Here is a 20,313-nt window from a genome sequence, read left to right as displayed (position 1 = left end):
AAAATCATCTTGCAAATACTTTTGTACCTCCTTAATTGATTCACCGTGATTAAAAATGGCGGTATCATCAGCATAAAGAGACATTTTAGAATGTACATGCAATTTCAAATTACACATGTCATTAATAAAAATACAAAATATCAATGGACCCAGTATAGATCCTTGTGGGACACCTGATTTTATCTTCAAAAATTCACTGCGACAATTGTTAATCATTACAAATTGCCTTATGTCTGTTAAATACGATTCCATCCAGTTGTATTCATTGCCAGTAATACCATAGTACTTAAGTTTTGCAAGTATAAAATTGTGAGGAATAACATCAAAAGCTTTGCGTAAGTCCAAGAAAATACCACCAGTAACATGTTTTCGGTCCATTTTATCATACAAAAAGTCTGTAATCTCAGTTAGACAAGTGGCAGTAGAATAAGACGGTCTGAAGCCAGACTGACAATTTGCAAGTAGATCATTTACATTTAAGTACTTATACAATTGATCATGTATTGCTCTCTCTAGTATTTTGGACAGGACTGGAAGCACAGAAATTGGTCTATAATTGTCAATATCAAATGATCCTCCCTTATGTACAGGAGTAATTCTTGCTGTTTTAAAATCTTCTGGAATAACACTAGTTTGTAAAGTTGCATTAAATAAATGGGTTAAAGGGCCAGCTATACTCAGTATACTCAGTATGATCTTACTGTACAAAGTGTATCCCATATTTCAGGGGAAAATAAAAGTTATTAATTGGGGACCATATTCATATTTATAATGATAGCAATATCTTCGAGACTTCTGCGATATTTTTTATTTAAAGAATATACAACATAAACATATTAACATAATAGTCTAATAAGGTACATAAGTTTCCGTTTAATATATAAGTATTTACAAAAGGTTTTCTATTCAAGAATTTCTGAAATATTCCTAGTTTCAACAGTTTTTTTTTCGTTTCAAACGATGCCGCCTCCCCCAATACAAACACTGCTTGGACCGGAATTACGCAACTGATAACGAAAATCCAATATGCCATGAATTATCAAATTTTGCAATTCCATTTAGGTGGAGTGGAGATTTTCCTGTATATTAATGAAATTCTTGTTACGTTCTTGTTGCAGTTCAGCTCACGACTACCACCACACAACAAACCACTACAGATATTGTGACAACAACGCAGTCAACAACGACATATATACCTACAACTACACAACAAACCACTACAGATAGTGTGACAACAACGCAGTCAACAACGACAGATATACCTACAACTACCCAACTAACGACTACAGATACTGCAACAACTATTCTGCCAACAACGACAGATATCCCTACAACTACCCAACAAACAACTACAGATATTGCAACAACTATTCTGCCAACGACGACAGATATCCCTACAACTACACAACAAACAACTACAGATATTGTAACAACTATTCTGCCAACAGCAACAGATATCCCTACAACTACCCAACAAACAACTACAGATACTGCAACAACTATTCTGCCAACAACGACAGATATCCCTACAACTACACAACATACAACTACAGATATTGCAACAACTTTTCTGCCAACAACAACAGATATCCCTACAACTACACAACAAACAACTACAGATATTGCTACAACTATTCTTCCAACAACAACAGATATACCTACAACTACACAACAAACAACTACAGATATTACAACAACTATTCTGCCAACAACAACAGATATCCCTACAACTACACAACAAACAACTACAGATACTGCAACAACTACTCAGCCAACGACAACGGATATCTCTTCTTCTGCACCACAGACGATTACAGATATTGTGACAATTACTGAGCTAACCACGACTGATATCAGTACTCCCGCCCAACAGACTACTACAAGTAGTGTGACAACAACTCAGTCAACAACGACAGATATCCCTACAACTACACAACAAACAACTACAGATATTGCAACAACTATTCTGCCAACAACAACAGATATCCCTACAACTACACAACAAACAACTACATATACTGCAACAACTACTCAGCCAATGACAACGGATATCTCTTCTTCTGCACCACAGACGATTACAGATATTGTGACAATTACTGAGCTAACCACGACTGATATCAGTACTCCCGCCCAACAGACTACTACAAGTAGTGTGACAACAACTCAGTCAACAACGACAGATATCCCTAAAACTACACAACAAACAACTACAGATAGTGTGACAACAACGCAGTCAACAACGACAGATATGCCTACTTCCACATCACAGACGACTACATATACTGCAACAACTACTCAGCCAATGACAACGGATATCTCTTCTTCTGCACCACAGACGATTACAGATATTGTGACAATTACTGAGCTAACCACGACTGATATCAGTACTCCCGCCCAACAGACTACTACAAGTAGTGTGACAACAACTCAGTCAACAACGACAGATATCCCTAAAACTACACAACAGACAACTACAGATATTGCAACAACTATTCTGCCAACAACAACAGATATCCCTACAACTACACAACAAACAACTACAGATACTGCAACAACTACTCAGCCAATGACAACGGATATCTCTTCTTCTGCACCACAGACGATTACAGATATTGTGACAATTACTGAGCTAACCACGACTGATATCAGTACTCCCGCCCAACAGACTACTACAAGTAGTGTGACAACAACTCAGTCAACAACGACAGATATCCCTACAACTACACAACAAACAACTACAGATAGTGTGACAACAACGCAGTCAACAACGACAGATATGCCTACTTCCACATCACAGACGACTACAGATACTGCAACAACTACTCAGCCAATGACAACGGATATCTCTTCTTCTGCACCACAGACGATTACAGATATTGTGACAATTGCTGAGCTAACCACGACTGATGTCACTACCTCCTTACAACAGACTACAGATACTGCAACAACCACTCAGCAAACGACGACTGGTATCCCTACGTCCGCACCACTATCTACTACAGATAGTGTGACAACTATTCAGCAAACGACAACAATGGGAACAACCGCGGCCACAACAACGAATGCGCCAACCACCAAAACGGTGGTATCAACAACTGATCAAGGTAATGTTGTATGATTGAAAATTTGACAAAGAATCCAACGCGTTTAAGTTTTGATGTTTTCCTTGTATCGAGTACAATTAAAATTTTCATTAGTTTTTCATCGTGTCTATTCAAATTTAATTTGCAAGAATTTAATACAAAGACACATGAATGCAGTGATAGACTCAATATTTGAAAAATATTTGGTCTACTACATGAAGATCGGCTTAAAGCGAAGAATGAGGTAAAGTTAAGCTTTTAATTTTTTGGGCGCAGACCTTTCAATAAAAAAACTTATAAGAGGTAAATTCAATTTAATAGACGATTTTATTATTGGTTATCTGTTGGACCTAATAACACTCCCTTCAAACATAAAAAGAATATTTCAAAATAAAATAGATAGTCAGCATTATACTTTATTAATAATTATATAGGAATATATTGTCAAGATAGTAATTTCCTTATTAAGATTGTTGTACACCACAAATGTCCTCTTCTAGACAGTATTGTGCTAGTAATTGACAGCTTCATATTCTATCAATCTTTGTACAGCTGACTGTTCTCAATCAAACACTGGAAGTAGCTTTGTAATTGCCTTTCCAAGTAACCTAGAGCTGGGTTCAGAGAGCAATTCATTGGTGATCTCGACAACCTCCCACCAAGCTGTTACTGTTGAAGTTCATGAATCCGACGGTAATACATTATCTGGTGTAGTTACAGAAGGAATCAGTCTAACATTCGGTCTGTCAGAGAATTCCCGATGCACAGGATCTGGTTTGCAGGATTGCTCTGTAAGAGTGTTGGCAATAGATGGTGACATCTCGGTGATTGCGTATAGCGAAGTGGGTACGTCTACGGGTAGTTTCCTCGCATTCCCTGTGGACAGTCTCGGCGAGGAATACGTCATAGCAAGCTACACCCCTAGAGGAGGTTTTAATTCAGAGTTCACTGTAACTGCAGCTGATACTGCTGCCACAGTTATAATCGAGTTTCCTGAAGTAATCAGACAGCATCGATTGAGTAATGGCCTGAGCCCTGATCTTGAATTTGACCTCAACGCTGGCCAGACATATCAGGTCCAGAGTACTCTGGATTTGAGTGCTTCCCGAGTGGTGTCAACAGCACCCGTAGCCGTAGCATCAGGAGCAAGTTGCTCTGAATTGCCAATTGCAACGAAGTATTGTGACTATATTGTTGAACAGATGCCTCCAGTCAACACTCTAGGACGCTCTTTTTCTGTTTCTACCTATCACGGACGACCGAAAAGTGGACTGGATGTGAGAATCATAGCAACTCGTGATGACACGCGTATCACATCGGGTTCACGTGACTTCACTATTCATTCGTTCTGGTATCTTGACTTGAATGAAAACCAGCAAACGGCATTCGATATTGAGGCTTCAGAGCCTGTTCTTGTTGTTCAGTACCAGAGGGGGCATGAAAGTGACAGCACTGGAGATCAATCAATGTCAGTGATTTCTCCCAAGGAACAGTTCTCAGTAGGATCGATCACTTTCCCGGTTGCCCTCTTATTCGCCCCTTCGAACTTTATCATGATAACCGTGGAAACCATGGATGAGAGCGGGATCCAGTTTGACGATGTTTTGTTAGACTCATCCATCGCAACTCGTACTACCACTTCCCAGTATACATTTTGGGGTAAAGAGATCTCAAATGATCCTCATACCGTGAGTCATGTAGACCCAGACGTACCATTTAGTGTCGTTACATACGGATATGATAAATACGAGGGATACGGGACATCAGCAGGTACCTTCTTGAGGCCATCGCGCTGCAGGCAGGCAACGACTACTTCACCGCAGGGTAAGCATAGAACATTATCATATATACTTATCATTTTCTCGCTTTAATCTCAGTGTTTAACTTGAACTGAATAAATCGGTTTGTAATCACTGTTGTCAAATTATGATAAAGTTACCATAATCATGAAGTGTTCCAGCCTATTCATAGTTCCGTTAAATAAGAGGTTAAAATGTCGAAGATCCTAAACAATAAATTGAAACATGATGTATGCCCGTGAGATGGTTGTGATTTGATTATCATGTTCTGAGAGTGGTGTATCTAGAAGGAAAGGTGTCACGTTTCCCTGATACTAGTAACACATTTAGGGGGATACAATGACGAATTGAAAAAAGTGGAAATAATTAATTAATGACCAATCAATGGGGTCATCGGAGGTTAGAATGAACGCAGTTTCGATTATTCTTGATTCGCTGAGATGAGAGTGACGCCGTTTGTGTTCTGGGCCCTGTCTTACAAAGAGTTACGATCGATCTGATCGACCTAAAATGTTTGGAAAACCATCAATATCATAATTCTTTGTTCAGAAAATTTGCCCAAAGACCTTTGCAAACAAAAAGAAGTACACTAAATTTTCAAGAACACAATGAATGTATGAATATACTATATACAGCATATAGAAAATATTTTGAACCAACATGCATTTTAGATGTTGATGTTGCTGGCTTTCAATGGTTGTGGTTGATTGGGTCAATCGCGACTCTTTTTAATGATTTTCCTTATGAATCTGTTCCCCCATTGTGAAAAAAATTGTTTAACGATTTTCCTTCATTATAGTGACTACAGATGCATCTACAACGGATATCTCTTCAACGATAGGTATGTTCAGTAATCTTGTCATCATAACTTATACCCTCTTGCTTCAAAATCTTCCGGACATCAAAATATATTTTGTCATATCCGATTCAATATCGTTGGTCGTAGTTGAAGAAACAAATAATGAGTGTTATAACCAGTGGCGTACCGTGGGTCACGGCATGGGGGGGGGGCAACAACAAACATTTTGAGTCATTTATTGGGTATACTGACCTCATAGAGACCTTTTAAGGACTGTGTCATTTAACGGATATGTATATGACTGATGAAATAACGCGAGCGCGAAGCGCGAGCTGAAAATTTTTGATATTCAGAGCTAAAAAGGGACATTAGCAAATTTTTGTAATCATGATAAGTTCCTGTCTCACTAAACAAACAATGCGAGCGCGAAGCGCGAGCAGAAATTTTGTTATGTATTGCCCCAAACAGGGACATTTTGAGGACTATTTTTAAAGGAATTCATGAAAAGCATACATATCTCACCATAGTCATTTAATGCAAGCGCTTGCTGATTTTATTTTTTTAGAATTCCACCTAAACACATGAAGCACTCTTTGTAGTCATTGTAATCATGAACATGATACGTATCTCACTAATCAAATATTGCGAGCGCGAAGTGCGAGCTAAAAAAAACTTAAATTCAGACCTGAAGAGGGACATTCTAAGGCTTGTTGTAATTCAAATATTGTCGTTTGGTATTAGATGCAGACTACTATACCCCAGTCCAGAATATGTTACACCCTCTGGCCCGTATTCTGAAGCCGGTTTTAACTTAAACTCAGGTTTAAAGTTGTGGTTGAAGTATGGATAGCCAATTGTTACATAATCACTAACAGTAGAGATATCATACCTTCAGCTTATTCGGCTCTCAAATCATTCATAGTTGTGTAGGAAGTATAAATAGATGATTGTCTTCACCATCGATGAATCAGGAAAGAGCAAAGTAAACATAAGAAACATACAACTTAATAAAAATTTTGATACTTGTGGCTTCCCATACTTAAACCACAACTTTAAACCTGAGTTTAAGTTAAACCCGACTTCAGAATACGGACCTCTGAAGTTACAATCTGTTAAGAAAAGAGTGGATTATAATTACCAAATACTTATGTATAAAACTGTAAACGGTCTTGCTCCTGGTTATTTAATGCAAACAATGCCTTTGAGACCTAATCACTATCCTACTAGATCAATCTCATCTCAACAATTGTATCTCGCAAAACCAAGAACCGAGTAATAAAAAACAGTCATTCTCCTATATAGCAGCAAAACTATTTAACTCATTACCAGTACCCATTAAGTGCTCTGTTTCACTTCCTATTTTTAAACGAAACGTCCGTAAATTCCAAGCAAGCTGATTAATTTTTCTACTGTTTTTGTCATAGTACTGTATGTATAGGCCTTACCTCCCCCCTCCCCTCATTGTTATTTGTTTATTATGTATATATATTATTTTTGTATTGTGTATTTTAATCATGTATGTTATAATTGTTATTGTATAATGTTCGAATTTTGATTGATAGCAGGGCTCTCTTGTAAAGCAGGCCTCTGGCTTGAATGGGACTACCCTGCTTTTTTTTATAAAGAAAACATGAATAAATAAATAAATAAATTAAGACCATACGTATTTCACTAACCAAATGATGCGAGCGCGAAGCGTGAGCTGAGAATTGTTTATATTCAGAACAGAAAAGGGAATATCTTAGTACTGTTTTGAGGAATTTATGCGTAATTTCCTTCAGCAAGAGATTTATCCACATTGTGCTGCACTCAATCCAGGTGAGGTGAATGGGTACCCGGTGGGAAGAATTTCCTTGAATGCTTGAGCGCCTAGGCAGCTCAGCTAAACCCGGGGTAATGATAATAGCAGTGCCCGCTGGGATAACAGTTTTCAGAACTGAAGTGGCTTCCCTGGGTAAATATACCTATATTATTTTTATTATTATTATCATCATCATCATTATTATTATTACTATTATCAATTAATGAAGAGCAGATATATTTCACCAATCCACTAATGTAAACGTAAACACGGACTGGAAATGTTTTATATTCAGACCTTAAAAGGGGTAATCGCTTTTTAAAAGTAATCATGAAAAAGAAGCATATGTCACTAAATATAATAATTAAAACCTGAAGTGCGAGGATATATATTTGGTGTATATTGACTTGAAAACGGGGTGTTTTAGTTCCGTTTAATCCCCTTGAACAGGATTATGTATTTCATTAAACAGACAATGCGAGCAACAGGAGTAATGAACGCATAGTCCCTATAAAGCTAATTATGTTTCATGATGTTATCAAAAATATATAATATAATTTATATAAAATATGATATAATACACAATAAATTATTCTCCCACTTCGTTTCTCTGCCCTTCTCCCCCTTTTTCTCCTTTTCTCCGGGTTTTTTTTTGCCAGCTGATACGTGCCCCCCCCCCCCGTAGTTATGCCACTGGTTGTAACGCCAAAATGACTTAGTGATTAATGATTATTCACAATTTTAGAATCTCAATTTTTAAGGCCTCTACGCAGTTTGAACAGTCAGAGACTTTACGTATAATACATCTTCTTTCTACATTAATAAAGCGCTACATTTTCCCCTATCGTATTCCAGTGACATCCGATACAACGTCAGATTTAACTCAGACGGACATTGGTAAGACAAACAATTTTCTATGCCAGCAATAGATTTTCAAAAATCGATTAAAAAAAAATCGAACAATTATGAAACTGGAGACACGAGATAATTTATGGTAATTTACTGATATGTCGATCCTATGTTAACAAGATAAGTGTATTGAATTGGAGAGTGATGAAAATAATTGAAATAGTGAATTCAGAAAAGTTGTGTGACCAAATCTTATCAAGATTTTCCTCAGTTTGTTTAGGGTAATAAACTAAATTGTTATGAAATTTCATTTGATAAAATGCCATCTTGACTGTTTTCATTTATCAAAGTGACGATTACTGATATATCTACCAAGGCTGATTCTACAATGGCTGGTAAGATCAAGAATATTGTTTTCTATTGTCTCGTAAATAAAGCTTTCGTCTCTATAATCATCTATAGAAATAAAAAGACGATACTTTTTTTTTAAACGCCAGTTCTTTGGTTGAATCGGTAAAATATTAATAATTCGATTCCTTTGGTCGGTTCAATTTCTTTCTTTATTTAACTAGTGACTGCTGGCGGAACTACAGATACAGCTCCAACCACTACTGGTAAGTTAAAATCAGCTTTAAAGAACGACGGAAAACGAAATATATAAAGCTCATGCAGCTAAGTGAATAGAAAGGGTTTAGGCAAAATATTGAGTTAAATTCTCCTTTGCTTGTATTCCTGGCTGCCATTTGATCATAGACTGAGTTTGGAACTATTTCAACCACGGTCATGACGGTCATGTGGGGCGATTTTACGTTCTTTTCCTTCTAAAGGTGCTGGGAGGGCCCAGATGACCCTCTCTCATATAGGATACTATTCAAAATTCGAAGTTTGTTAAATCAAATACTATCTGATGTTTTAAAAATTGTGTCTTTTACGGGTATTTTTTTTCAACCGATTATAACCTATTTCCTTTAAAACAAATCCTACTGTGAAGGAAATGCTTTTTTGTCTTGCCTGCATAGCAGAGCGAGAATATAGGCGCCGCTTTTCCGATGGCGGCGTCGTCAACATTGAACCAAGGTTAAGTTTTTTTAAATATCATCATAACTAAAACAAGGATATAGACCTAGTTTATGAAACTTGGACATAGGGGTAATCAAGTATTACTGAACATCCTGCCTCAGTTCCAGGTCACATGATCAAGGCCAAAGGTCATTTAGGGTCATTGAACTTAGAACATGTTGGGGGAATCAATATCGTAATCTTAACCAAGGTTAAGTTTTTGAAATGTCGTCATAACTTAGAAAGTATATAGACCTAGTTCCTGAAATTAAACATAAGGGTAATAATGTATCACTGAAGATCCTGCCTAAGTGTCAGGTCACATGACGAAGGTCAAAGGTCATTTAGGGTCAACGAATTTTGACCATGTTGGGGTATTTGTGATATTGTCATCATAACTTTGAAATTTATGGATCTAGTTTATGAAACTTAGACAAAAGAGTAATTAAGAGGTATCCCTGAACATCCTGGGCAAGTTTCAGGTCACATGACCAAGGTCAAAGGTCATTTAGGGTCAACAAACTTTGATATTGGGGGTATTTGTGGAATTGTCAGCATAACTAAACATTTTATGGATCTAGTTCATGAAACTTGGACATAAGAGTAACCATGTATCCCTGAATATCTTGTGTATTTCAGGTCACATGGCCAAGATCAAAGGTCAATGGACTTTGGCCGTGTTGTGGGTATTTGTTGAATTGGCATCATGACTTAGAAGGTTTATGGATCTACTCATGTAGTTCATGAAACATTGACATAAGGGTTATCAAGTATGTTTTGCACACGTCTTCAGTCACATGTTTATGGTCAAAGGTCATGTTGGGTCAATGGACATAGTATTTTATTATCATATCAGTGTTTTCTTTTGTGAATAATTATTCAATAGCCGTTTTCAAAGTCAGCATTGTTGCTATATTGAATCGAGTAATGCAGGCGAGACTGCCAGACACGTTCCACTTTTTTTTTTATTAAAATGGAACTACGTTGGTAGGAGACTGTAAGATGAATTATGAGTGTGAATGGTGGTGAGAATATCTTTGAGTAAAAGTGACTAAATGCCATTATGGGTTTATAACTTGATTCCAAATTTATGTATTGATTAATGCGTGACATATTCCCATAAATTCTTTTTGTGCTTCTCAAATGGGGGGCACGGGCCGGATGTGCCCCCGGATCTACCACTGGTAGTGACATACTGCACCACTCAGTCTATCTTTGGTAAGATGAAGCAAGTTCCTATGCCAATGCATGTCCCTATATCGTTTATGTTTATGAAAATGGGAATAGTGAGATGCGTTGAGGATTGTGATAAGATATTGTCATGTTACAAATTACTTTTCGACCTCCATTTGCATCCATTCTTTATCATTAATTAAGGTTTTATTCGAACATTTTTCTTCATTATAGTGACTACAGATGCCTCTACCACGGATATCTTTTCAACGGCCGGTAAAGTGTCATTTTTACGTTATGCTAATCTTTCTGAAGCAATCTCTCATTTCATTGCAAAGGCACTCACAATTCGAAAGAACGAACTGGAATTATAATTTAGAGATCGGATCTTCCGCGTATATGAAAAGTATTGTCATTATACATTTATAAATTTGAAGTCCATGCAGATAGGCCTAAAGAATGCTCAAGCAATCGGAGCTTACAAACAAACCAGCATAGAATGACTATTGATGTTTTTTCGCATATAGGGAAGATCGTGGTCAAGTGGATACATATCTTGATATAAATAACATAAAATTTTGTTACGGTATTTGTATCATCTTTTCAGGGTTTAATGTGTATGCTGGTGAATAAGAATGGGTATAAGAAGAACCTGTTATACATTCCATTGTGAAATATTTTTTTATTGATTTTTCTTCATTATAGTGACTACAGATGCATCTACCACGGATATCTCTTCAACGACCGGTAAGGTTGAATGTAACCATCCTCAGACATTTTGTAATCATAATTTATACGCTCTTGCTTCACAATCTTCCAGTCATTAAAAAAAGTATTTTCTTATATCCGAAATGATATATTATTCCGATCTCTCTTCTCTTTCCCTTTACCGCTTTTTCTTTTATTTTTTCCACTCCCTCCCATCTCCCCCTCTCTCTTCCTCGATCCCATCTATCTAATGCCTTTTTTGTTTCTTTCTCTCACTCTTCCCCTCTCTTACTTCTTTTCCCCTCTATTTTTCTCTATCTCTCACTATCTCTCTATCTTACTGTTTACCATGTGAATGCATTCATTGTTGTTTGAATTTATTTGTATTGTATTTTAGATATTTAATGTTATAATCGTTATATTACTGTATCAAACAGTAATAATAATGTATTATGATCGTAATGTATAATGTACTCTGATTTATGAATCATGTAATAATGTAAATTCAACCTGCCGGCCAACCTGATAGGTTGCCGGGCCTGATTTTTGTTATGCTTGATCTTTAATAAAGACATGATGTACTACTACTCGTTGGTCGTAATCGAAGAAGCAAATATTGAGTGTTGTAATGCCAAAATGACTTAGTGATTGCTTATATTTTTTTAATCTCAATCTTTAAGGGCTCTACGCAATTTGAACAGCCAGAGTATATACATAATAGCCTACTGCTTCTTTCTATTTTGATAAAAACGCTAAAATATTTCCTAAATTCTATTCCAGCGACATCCGACACAAGTTCAGATTCCACTCAGACGGAAATTGGTAAGATGGAAAATTTCCTATGCCCATAAATGCCTCAATCAGTTTACGTTAATTCGAAATGGAATATTGCATTATCAAGTTATCTATCTGAAATCTCAAAACACATACTTCATCAATAATATACAAAGATAAAATGAGAAGTTTATTCGCAGTCTGACAAGAAAAGTAGGGTTCGGCCATTGGACTTTATCTTTGTAACCAACCACGATATAACATCTTACCAATCGATTTCAAAAATCGAAAGTTATGAATTGGAGACATCAAATCGTCGACGGTAATTCACTGAGATGACAATCCTGTGCTTACAAGATAAGAGTATTAAATTGGAGAGTGATGAAAATAATTGAAATAGTGAATTCAGAAAGTTGTGTGACCAAATCTTATTAAGATTTTACTCAGTGAGGACGAGGTGTGTAAAATAAATTGTCATGAAATTTCATTTGATAAAATGCCATCTTGACTGTTTTCATTTATCAAAGTGACGATTACTGATGGATCTACCAAGGCTGATTCTACAATAGCTGGTAAGATCAAGAATATTGTTTTCTATTATCTCGTAAATAAAGCTTTCGTCCCTATGATAATCAACTAGAAATAAAGTGATGATACTTTCTTAAAATGCCAGCGTCTTTAGTTGAAATCGGCAAAATACCAATAATTCGATTCGATATCAACATTATTTTGTCTGCTGACCAGGTGTAAAATCTGACAACTTTCGTTGGTTTCGATTGGCTGAAAGCACAGAATGTATGACTATTTTTATTGTAACTGTTGGAAAACGACAACTTGTCAGCGCTAAAAAATTTAGTGGAATGGTCCCCAAGCAAAGAATAAAGGCCTAATAAACAAGACATCCCTCTTCTTAGTTGAAAATGTATATCAGGGGCGGATCCAGGAATTTTCGAAAGGGGGGGGGGACATTTTCTCGAGGAAAAATGTGACAAGCAAGCAAAAAAAGGGTTTTAACCCCAAATTAAGGGTATTGCGTCCACGAAATAATTTGACAAGCAAAAAAAAAGGGTTTTCACTTTCAAAGGGGGGGGGGGGCACACTTCTATTTTGACATTACAAATTTGAATTTTGCCTCTCAAGGGGGGGGGGGGGGGGCACGTGCCGGATGTGCTTAATTATAGTTTAACTTTTTATTTTGTTTCTCATGTTGCCTTCTGAAGTGACTACAGATACATCTACCTTAGATAGTTCTACAGTGGCCGGTAAGATCAAATATAAAACAATATTCTAGTCATTAGGAAAAAACAGTTTTGAGGGGGAAAAGAAACAAATTAAAACGTATTATATCTTCATAACTGTGATTTTACTTGACAATTATTTAATGCGGTTGTGTTTGTGAAGTTTTGCTTTTCAGGGTACAAAGACACAAGGTATATGACTAAAGTCGAGAAGGACTGACGAAACAATGCAACAGCCAAATAAAATTAACACGGTCTTACCATGTCATCTATGTTATGAACAATAAACTATAGAATAAATATGTTTGAAAAAAACAGGACGATATATAGAGCTTTTATCAAGTTTGAGATATCATGACTGGGAATAATTCAAGCACAGCTATGGTTTCGCATTGGACATAAAAGCCCCATCACACCTGACCGAATGTAGGCGGACGAAGGGCGACGAATGGGAAAATGCACGACATGCACGAGAATTCAACGAATTCAAATAAAATTTCCGTCAAATCATGCGATAAGTAGGCCTAACTATTTTCAAATTTTATCAAAGAATGGTAAATATGACATGCGAACAGTGGCGTAGCTAGGATTTTTTTTCCTGGGGGGCACTGGGGGGTCCTTGCTTTTTCAGGGGGGCAACATTTTTTTTCTGTGCGTGTCACAAGGTCCAATCCGACTTTCGCCAATAAGGGGGGGGGGGGGGGAACCGAAATTATCTTCACCTATATATTTCCCCGATCGGTCACTTCTTAGCTTTATTCTTATAAAACAACCAAAATATGAAATAATCTCATGAGTAAATAAAAAGTGCGAGCGCGACATGTGAGCGTATTTTTCTTAAACTTTCATGTATTTTGTCTTGAAAATTTAACATTCTGGGCAATGTTTGTGATCCTGAACAAGATGCGTATGTAACTAGATAATTACTGCGAACGCCAAGCGCGAGCAGAATTTTTTGATGTTCTGGCATGATCGAAAAGGGACCTGTTAAGGACTGTTTAATTATAGTTATAAACGAAGTAGGTACATATTACAATTATGGGAGCGCAAAGCGCAAGCTAAACATTTTTGACATTCCGACCTAAAAAAAATGGTAATTCTAAGCACTTTTTGTAATGTGAAATGGGATAGGTATGTAACTAAACAATGGATGCGAGCGGAAGAAAATTGAGATTTTAGACCTAAAAACGGGACACTCTATTGATATTTTGTAAATCATGAATAGGATAAGGTTAATTGGGTATCATTTATAATGCGAGCGTGAAGCGCGAGCAGAAAATTATTGATAAAAGTTCTGATCTGATACTGGATAATTCAAACACATTTTAAATAAAGAACATATATGCAGCAACATACATGGCGACTCCATATCACCCTATTGATCAAGATATGAATCTCATCAAACAGGCAATCCGAGCGTGAAGCGCGAGCGAAAATTTTATATAGTAACATGAAAGATTTTTTTTTTGCAAGTCTTCCCCTCACATTATTTTATACACTCGTCATCCTCCTCTTATTTTCCTCTTCTTTTTTTTCTTCTGTCTTTCCCCTTCTTTTTCTTTTCTTCTTTCTCCATTTTTTTTTGCTCTGCCAATTTTTTTCAGAGGGGGCACCTGAAGGGGCACACCAAATCTCAGGGGGGGGGGGCACGTACCCCCCCCCCAGGCCCCCCGTTGCTACGCCACTGCATGCGAAGGATATTGATTTTTCCGTTCACCTCTTTGAGTAAATTGTAGCCGAAGGCGAGCGAAGGGTTGATATAACCCAATAAGACGAACGAACAGTGAGCAATGGTTTGATATGGCGTCTGGCGTGCGATTAGAAACGAAGACGAGGGAATAAATCGGGAGTTCTTGTATGTTTTTATCGTTCGAGATCGGTCCACTCTGGCAAAAGCGCGATGAGGGACTATGCGCGACAATAACACACGAACGATAAACGAACGATTACCACAGACTAAATAAGAGATGCGAATTCAAACAGATGACCAACGATTTTTCAATTCGTCGGGAAATTTTAAACATGTTCAAAAATTCCGCGCGAATTTGAATAATCGCAGCTGTTAGTTCAGAACGTATACGAACCCATACACGTAGGGTAATATGATTTACTATCAGTTACCATTGAAAATTATTAAAAAAAATGCCTTTCGCCAGCCATCGCAAGGCATATTTCAGGCAGTTCGGTTAGGTGTGAGGGGGCCTTAACGCGGTATGGGTGTTGAGACGGAATAGCTGTTATGTAAATCGGTATTTGGAGGCACGTCAACGAGAGGGACCCTAAGTCTTGGTGATCGCAGCCATTTTGAATAGCCAAGGTAATGTCGAGCTTTGTCCAGTTTGGTCGTTTACACAGGGAGACTATATACCTTTCCCAAAGCTAATATATGGACTGACTTTCTCATTTCCTAACTCGGTGCTAATCCTATGAACACACTCTGAATCTGTTGAGAGGACAGTTGGAGCATTCGGATTTCAGATATTTAGGATCACCGTTATGTAAATCAGTATACGTGCCCTAGACGTGTGACTTTGAAATAAATGAAATAATACTGAATTGATTGTTTTTGTACTTGTAATTTTCTTTGGACATTTATATAAAAATTCGCAAGATGTCAGAGTTCCACGGCAGCTATATATAGGTAATAAGGTAATAAGGTGACCTCGGCGGTGAGGCGCTGTTGGTTTTGTGTGCAATATGCTGATGGTTCGTGTGTGCCCATTTTTCAAAGCATTAATGTATGATCTAGAAGAAACACGTTTAGATAGATAGACATCATGAAACTGTCTGATATAAATCCTGCTTTATTCCAGCAGTATTTATTCATCGCGTCATCTAGCATGTATATTACTGACAATATGCATGAACTAATCACAGACAATATTATGCGTTCAAGCCATCAATGTATAATGATCACAATTATATGACTCTGGAAGTTGCAAAATAGGCCTACTGTATAGTGGGTAAAACTTGCATCACAATCTTTATTCGTTAATGTATATACACATATAGAATACATATGTTGTAGACATACGAAATATTTATTTACTTTTTTCTACGGTATACTTACATCGTACACATTTCCGATTAATATTGGTAAGACGAACCACATTCCTTTCCCAATAAATGTTTTAGTGGTTACATTCGTATTATTGTAATGAGAATGGTGAAATGAATTGTTGATTTTTTTTCTTTTAATTAGATTTCCGTGTCATTACTTGCATTTGAACCTCTTCTTTGACTCCTTTATTCTTAATTTTGGTTTTTGTTTTTACATTTTCATTCGTTATATATAGTGACAACAGATGCCTCTACCACGGATATCTTTTCAATGACCGGTAAGGGTAAGGCTAAAGCCAGGGTAATAATATCCAAGTCCTTTGGAAGTGCATAGAGACGTTATTTATAATGTGTTATGCGCTATACAAGAATTGACTATTATTATTATTAATGTATTATGTCAATCTTCCTGAAACAATCTCTCTAATAAGAAACCATAGCTTTGTAAACATACTTCAAAATGGTGAGAGCGAACTGGATTGGCATTACATTTGAGAGTTTGGGAAGATCTGGATTTTTTTCCATATCTATAGGACAATATTTGATATGCAAATTGCGATATGGTATAATACTCTAACATCGCGTTGTTTTACCACTTAAACAGTATATATTGTGCTTTTTCCAATGTTAAGAATGGCATTATATATGTTATAGCTACATTTCTGTTTAGATCTCATTATTTCCCTCAATTTTTTAGGACTTCAGTGTTTATTTCTTAATCATGCTTTAAACGGAGGGAATTAAATGGAGACCTCGTCTTTCATTTTATCATAATTGCGCCTGATATATTTTGATTAAGCTTCAAGGGTGTAATATTAACACAATTGACATCCATCATTTCTTTTTCTTTCCTTTTTATATTCTAAGCGACAACCGATACAACTACGGATGCAGATATGACTACTGATTGTAAGAGTGAAAACGAATTTTATGATAATAAGGAATACTCTATCATGTCTACGTTGGAAATGGGAAAAGTGGTGTGCGAATTTGTCTTAACTATCTTAATTATTGTTCATAATTTTCTTTTATAGTGACTGCTGATGTACCTACCACGGGTATCTGTATAACAGCCAGTAAGATTGGGCTCATGCATTATCCCGATCATAATATTTCATCTTGATATCAAAATATATATTTTTTATTCTCGATAAAATAATTTAATTCCGCCCAAACACAACGTTACTGTGAACATGAAAATGCTACATAAAAAGGTATTTGTTTGCATTTATTTGTGGAAAAAACAGCGTTTTCATTGGATTCCCCTCGAGTTTGGTGATAATTTGTGTTGAACAAATATAGGCCAATAGTGATCCATTAACTATTCTTTATAGTTTCTATACTTCTATTATTAATGTATTATCTTCTTTGTTTTGTTTTAGCGACAACCGAGTTAACTACGTTTGAAACACAGACTAGTATAGGTAAGATTGTTGCATAACTTAATCCTGTTTTGCTAATATTTTTTTTTAAATGACAACAGGACATGGTATGGGATTGTTGTTATATCTTTGTTTCCATTACAGCTCTTCATTTTTGTTTTTATTCATTACAGTAACATTAGACGGGTCGTCCCCAGGTGCTTCTACAGCAGCTGGTAAGAGCAAGTTCATGAAAATGGTTTACTATATTATCTCAAAGAAATTTTCTTTCAGGAGTATCATAAAAAGTGAGCTGCCCGCATTTCCCCCATAATATGAATTCCGTGGAACATGTAAAATGACCAGCGTTTTTGGTGTTTGTATGACTTTCACGTTCAGAATTCCGATGAGTTCTTTAAAGTGTATTAAAAGAATAAACCGCTTTTAAGCCCACTCTAAGAAAGTTGCCTGTCACTAAAACCCTTTGCTAAATCCACTCACAAACCACTCTCACAATGTGTCGAATGAGACGACGCGTCGCGATGATGCCTGGCGACGATGTTGCCTTTCCTCTTTCAACATAATTAGGCCTATATAGGTAGCATTTCTATTACCATGATTGCTGAGCGATCTCGCCGAAGGCGCTGACACTATGTTAGGCCTATACACTCAAGGTTTCCCAAAGCCGATTGGAAATTGACTGTCACATACCACAAGTTCGTCTCCTACTAAACAAGGTAGTTATCGTCTAAAAGAGGCCTATGTTTTTGTATTATAAAATTATGTATGTATTGTCAGTCATCCATCATTATCTAAGTAAGATGTTGACCTCTCCGAGACTGTTGTAGAAATGTGGGTAATAACTGTAGATTTTCATCTGTTTTTCATGGGAACAAAAAAATCAACTTTGTTGCCAAGTGAATTGAAAATGTGATTACTAAAAAAGATTTGTATTAGTGTGATGGCCTTTTAGTTTATGCATTCATCACATATTTTCATGATATATAGTGAGTATTGATTCAATGAAACCGTCCACATTTTACCATATATGTCAAAATTCATTCAACAGACATAAACCTGTATGTATGGATGATGGTTCTACTAGCGATCTTCAATTAGCAAGACTCCGTTTTACTTGAGCTGCTTCTAGAGAGGACTTAAATATCCTTACTGTGTTAAGTCGAACTCTGTTAACAACAAACGACGAGCAACAACCGTGTGGTGTTTCTCTTTTATATTGTGTTGGAACAACGGAGATCTCTTCGTTCTCAGGGAATTAACAGTTTCATAATTATTATTGTTTCGAGATATCTCGCAAATAGGCCCTAATGCATTGTCACTCTGTATATATTTTCTTATAAGGGGGAGTAGGGCATGTGATGTTAAAAAAAATCCAATTAATTGAATAGAATATTCATTATTGGAAATTTTGATTATAATTTTATTGTTTGAATTCTGTCATTTTTCTTTTTTTTTAAATAGGATAATGGACCTATAATTTGGAAGTCATACACTGTAAAAAAAAATTTAAACTAGAAAATGAGCACTCGTCTGCTCGTAGTGTAGTCACTATACGAGCACTGTAAGTGCTATATTAGCACTTCATTTTTGACAGTGTAATCATGCACTAAAAGTGATTTTTACTAAGCCTCATCATATGGGAAAAATGATCAAAAGGAAAAGTGAGATCTAATAACTAAAAACCCTCCTTCAAATATGTTTAATTATTATTAAATTAAAGTCAAAAGAAAGACTGCAATATAATACTGGACAGGATGGCATACTATTGAGAGTTAGCTATAACTAACAGAAAATGAAACAAAAATGTGTTTCAAAATCAAATTAATATCATTGAAATTCATGATTGAATAATCCCTTATCTCGTTCCAACTTTCCGAGAGCCAGTCTTGATTATGCGGGAGAGGCTCTAAAATGTGAAAGAGCAGGATGTATACAAAATAAGAGAATAAAGATGAGCGAAAACTCACCTGTAAGACTCAGAGATGTTTCACCATTGTTTGTTGTTGTCTGACGAGTTGCCAAATTTGATAACAATCATTGGTTTTGATTGGATGAGAAGAGCGGGAGAGCATTTTATGAGCAATTAACATTTGACGAGTCAGATATGATAACTGGCAGAGAAGCACAGTTCGTCAAGACTTAGCGGATAAAGTATCTGTTCATTCATTAAACACTCCCAAAGCCTGTGTATGATTGTTACAATGGTTTCTGACAGATGATTACAACTTTTCAGCGCTAGACTTTCATAAAAGGGTTCCATTACTGACATTAAATGGAAACGTGTATGTCTGATGTTGATGTGAGTGTGTGTGTGCGCATGTACCCAGGGTGGAAAGGAGGACACACGGACAAATTTCATATTAGGACCAGGGACACACAGCAAACCGTGGACGTCCTCGTGTGCGGAAGATATGCAAACGATCCCATCTTACACGCTCTTCCATTATAGGAGAACATTAAAAATGTTCTCGATTCACAATGATTATAGATTCTCGGTTGTATAATAAAATTCACGATTCCTACTGCTACAAGTCCTCGGTTATATAGTGAAATACTTATCTGAAATACATGTCCCCGATTTCCACCAT

General features: G+C 36.5%; 1 protein-coding gene across 1 annotated transcript; it reads left to right on the top strand.

The window, feature by feature from the left end:
• Positions 1-654: 654 nt before the first annotated feature.
• LOC129255786 (mucin-22-like) lies at positions 655-19,707 on the top strand. Its single transcript, XM_064095927.1, has 17 exons — positions 655-658; positions 1,119-3,104; positions 3,636-4,907; positions 5,682-5,723; positions 8,338-8,379; positions 8,682-8,726; positions 8,904-8,945; positions 10,798-10,839; positions 11,269-11,310; positions 12,052-12,093; positions 12,573-12,617; positions 13,266-13,307; positions 16,580-16,621; positions 17,211-17,252; positions 17,726-17,767; positions 17,899-17,940; positions 18,774-19,707. Exons 1-17 carry the CDS (start codon positions 655-657, stop codon positions 18,821-18,823), a joined length of 3,864 nt encoding a protein of 1,287 aa, XP_063951997.1. The 3' UTR covers positions 18,824-19,707.
• The last annotated feature ends 606 nt before the right edge of the window (positions 19,708-20,313 follow it).

This window comes from Lytechinus pictus, chromosome 3 (genome assembly GCF_037042905.1).
Source record: "Lytechinus pictus isolate F3 Inbred chromosome 3, Lp3.0, whole genome shotgun sequence".
NCBI lineage: Eukaryota > Metazoa > Echinodermata > Echinoidea > Temnopleuroida > Toxopneustidae > Lytechinus > Lytechinus pictus.
Note: the sequence above shows the minus strand (reverse complement) of the source record. Positions and strands in the feature narration are given on the sequence as shown.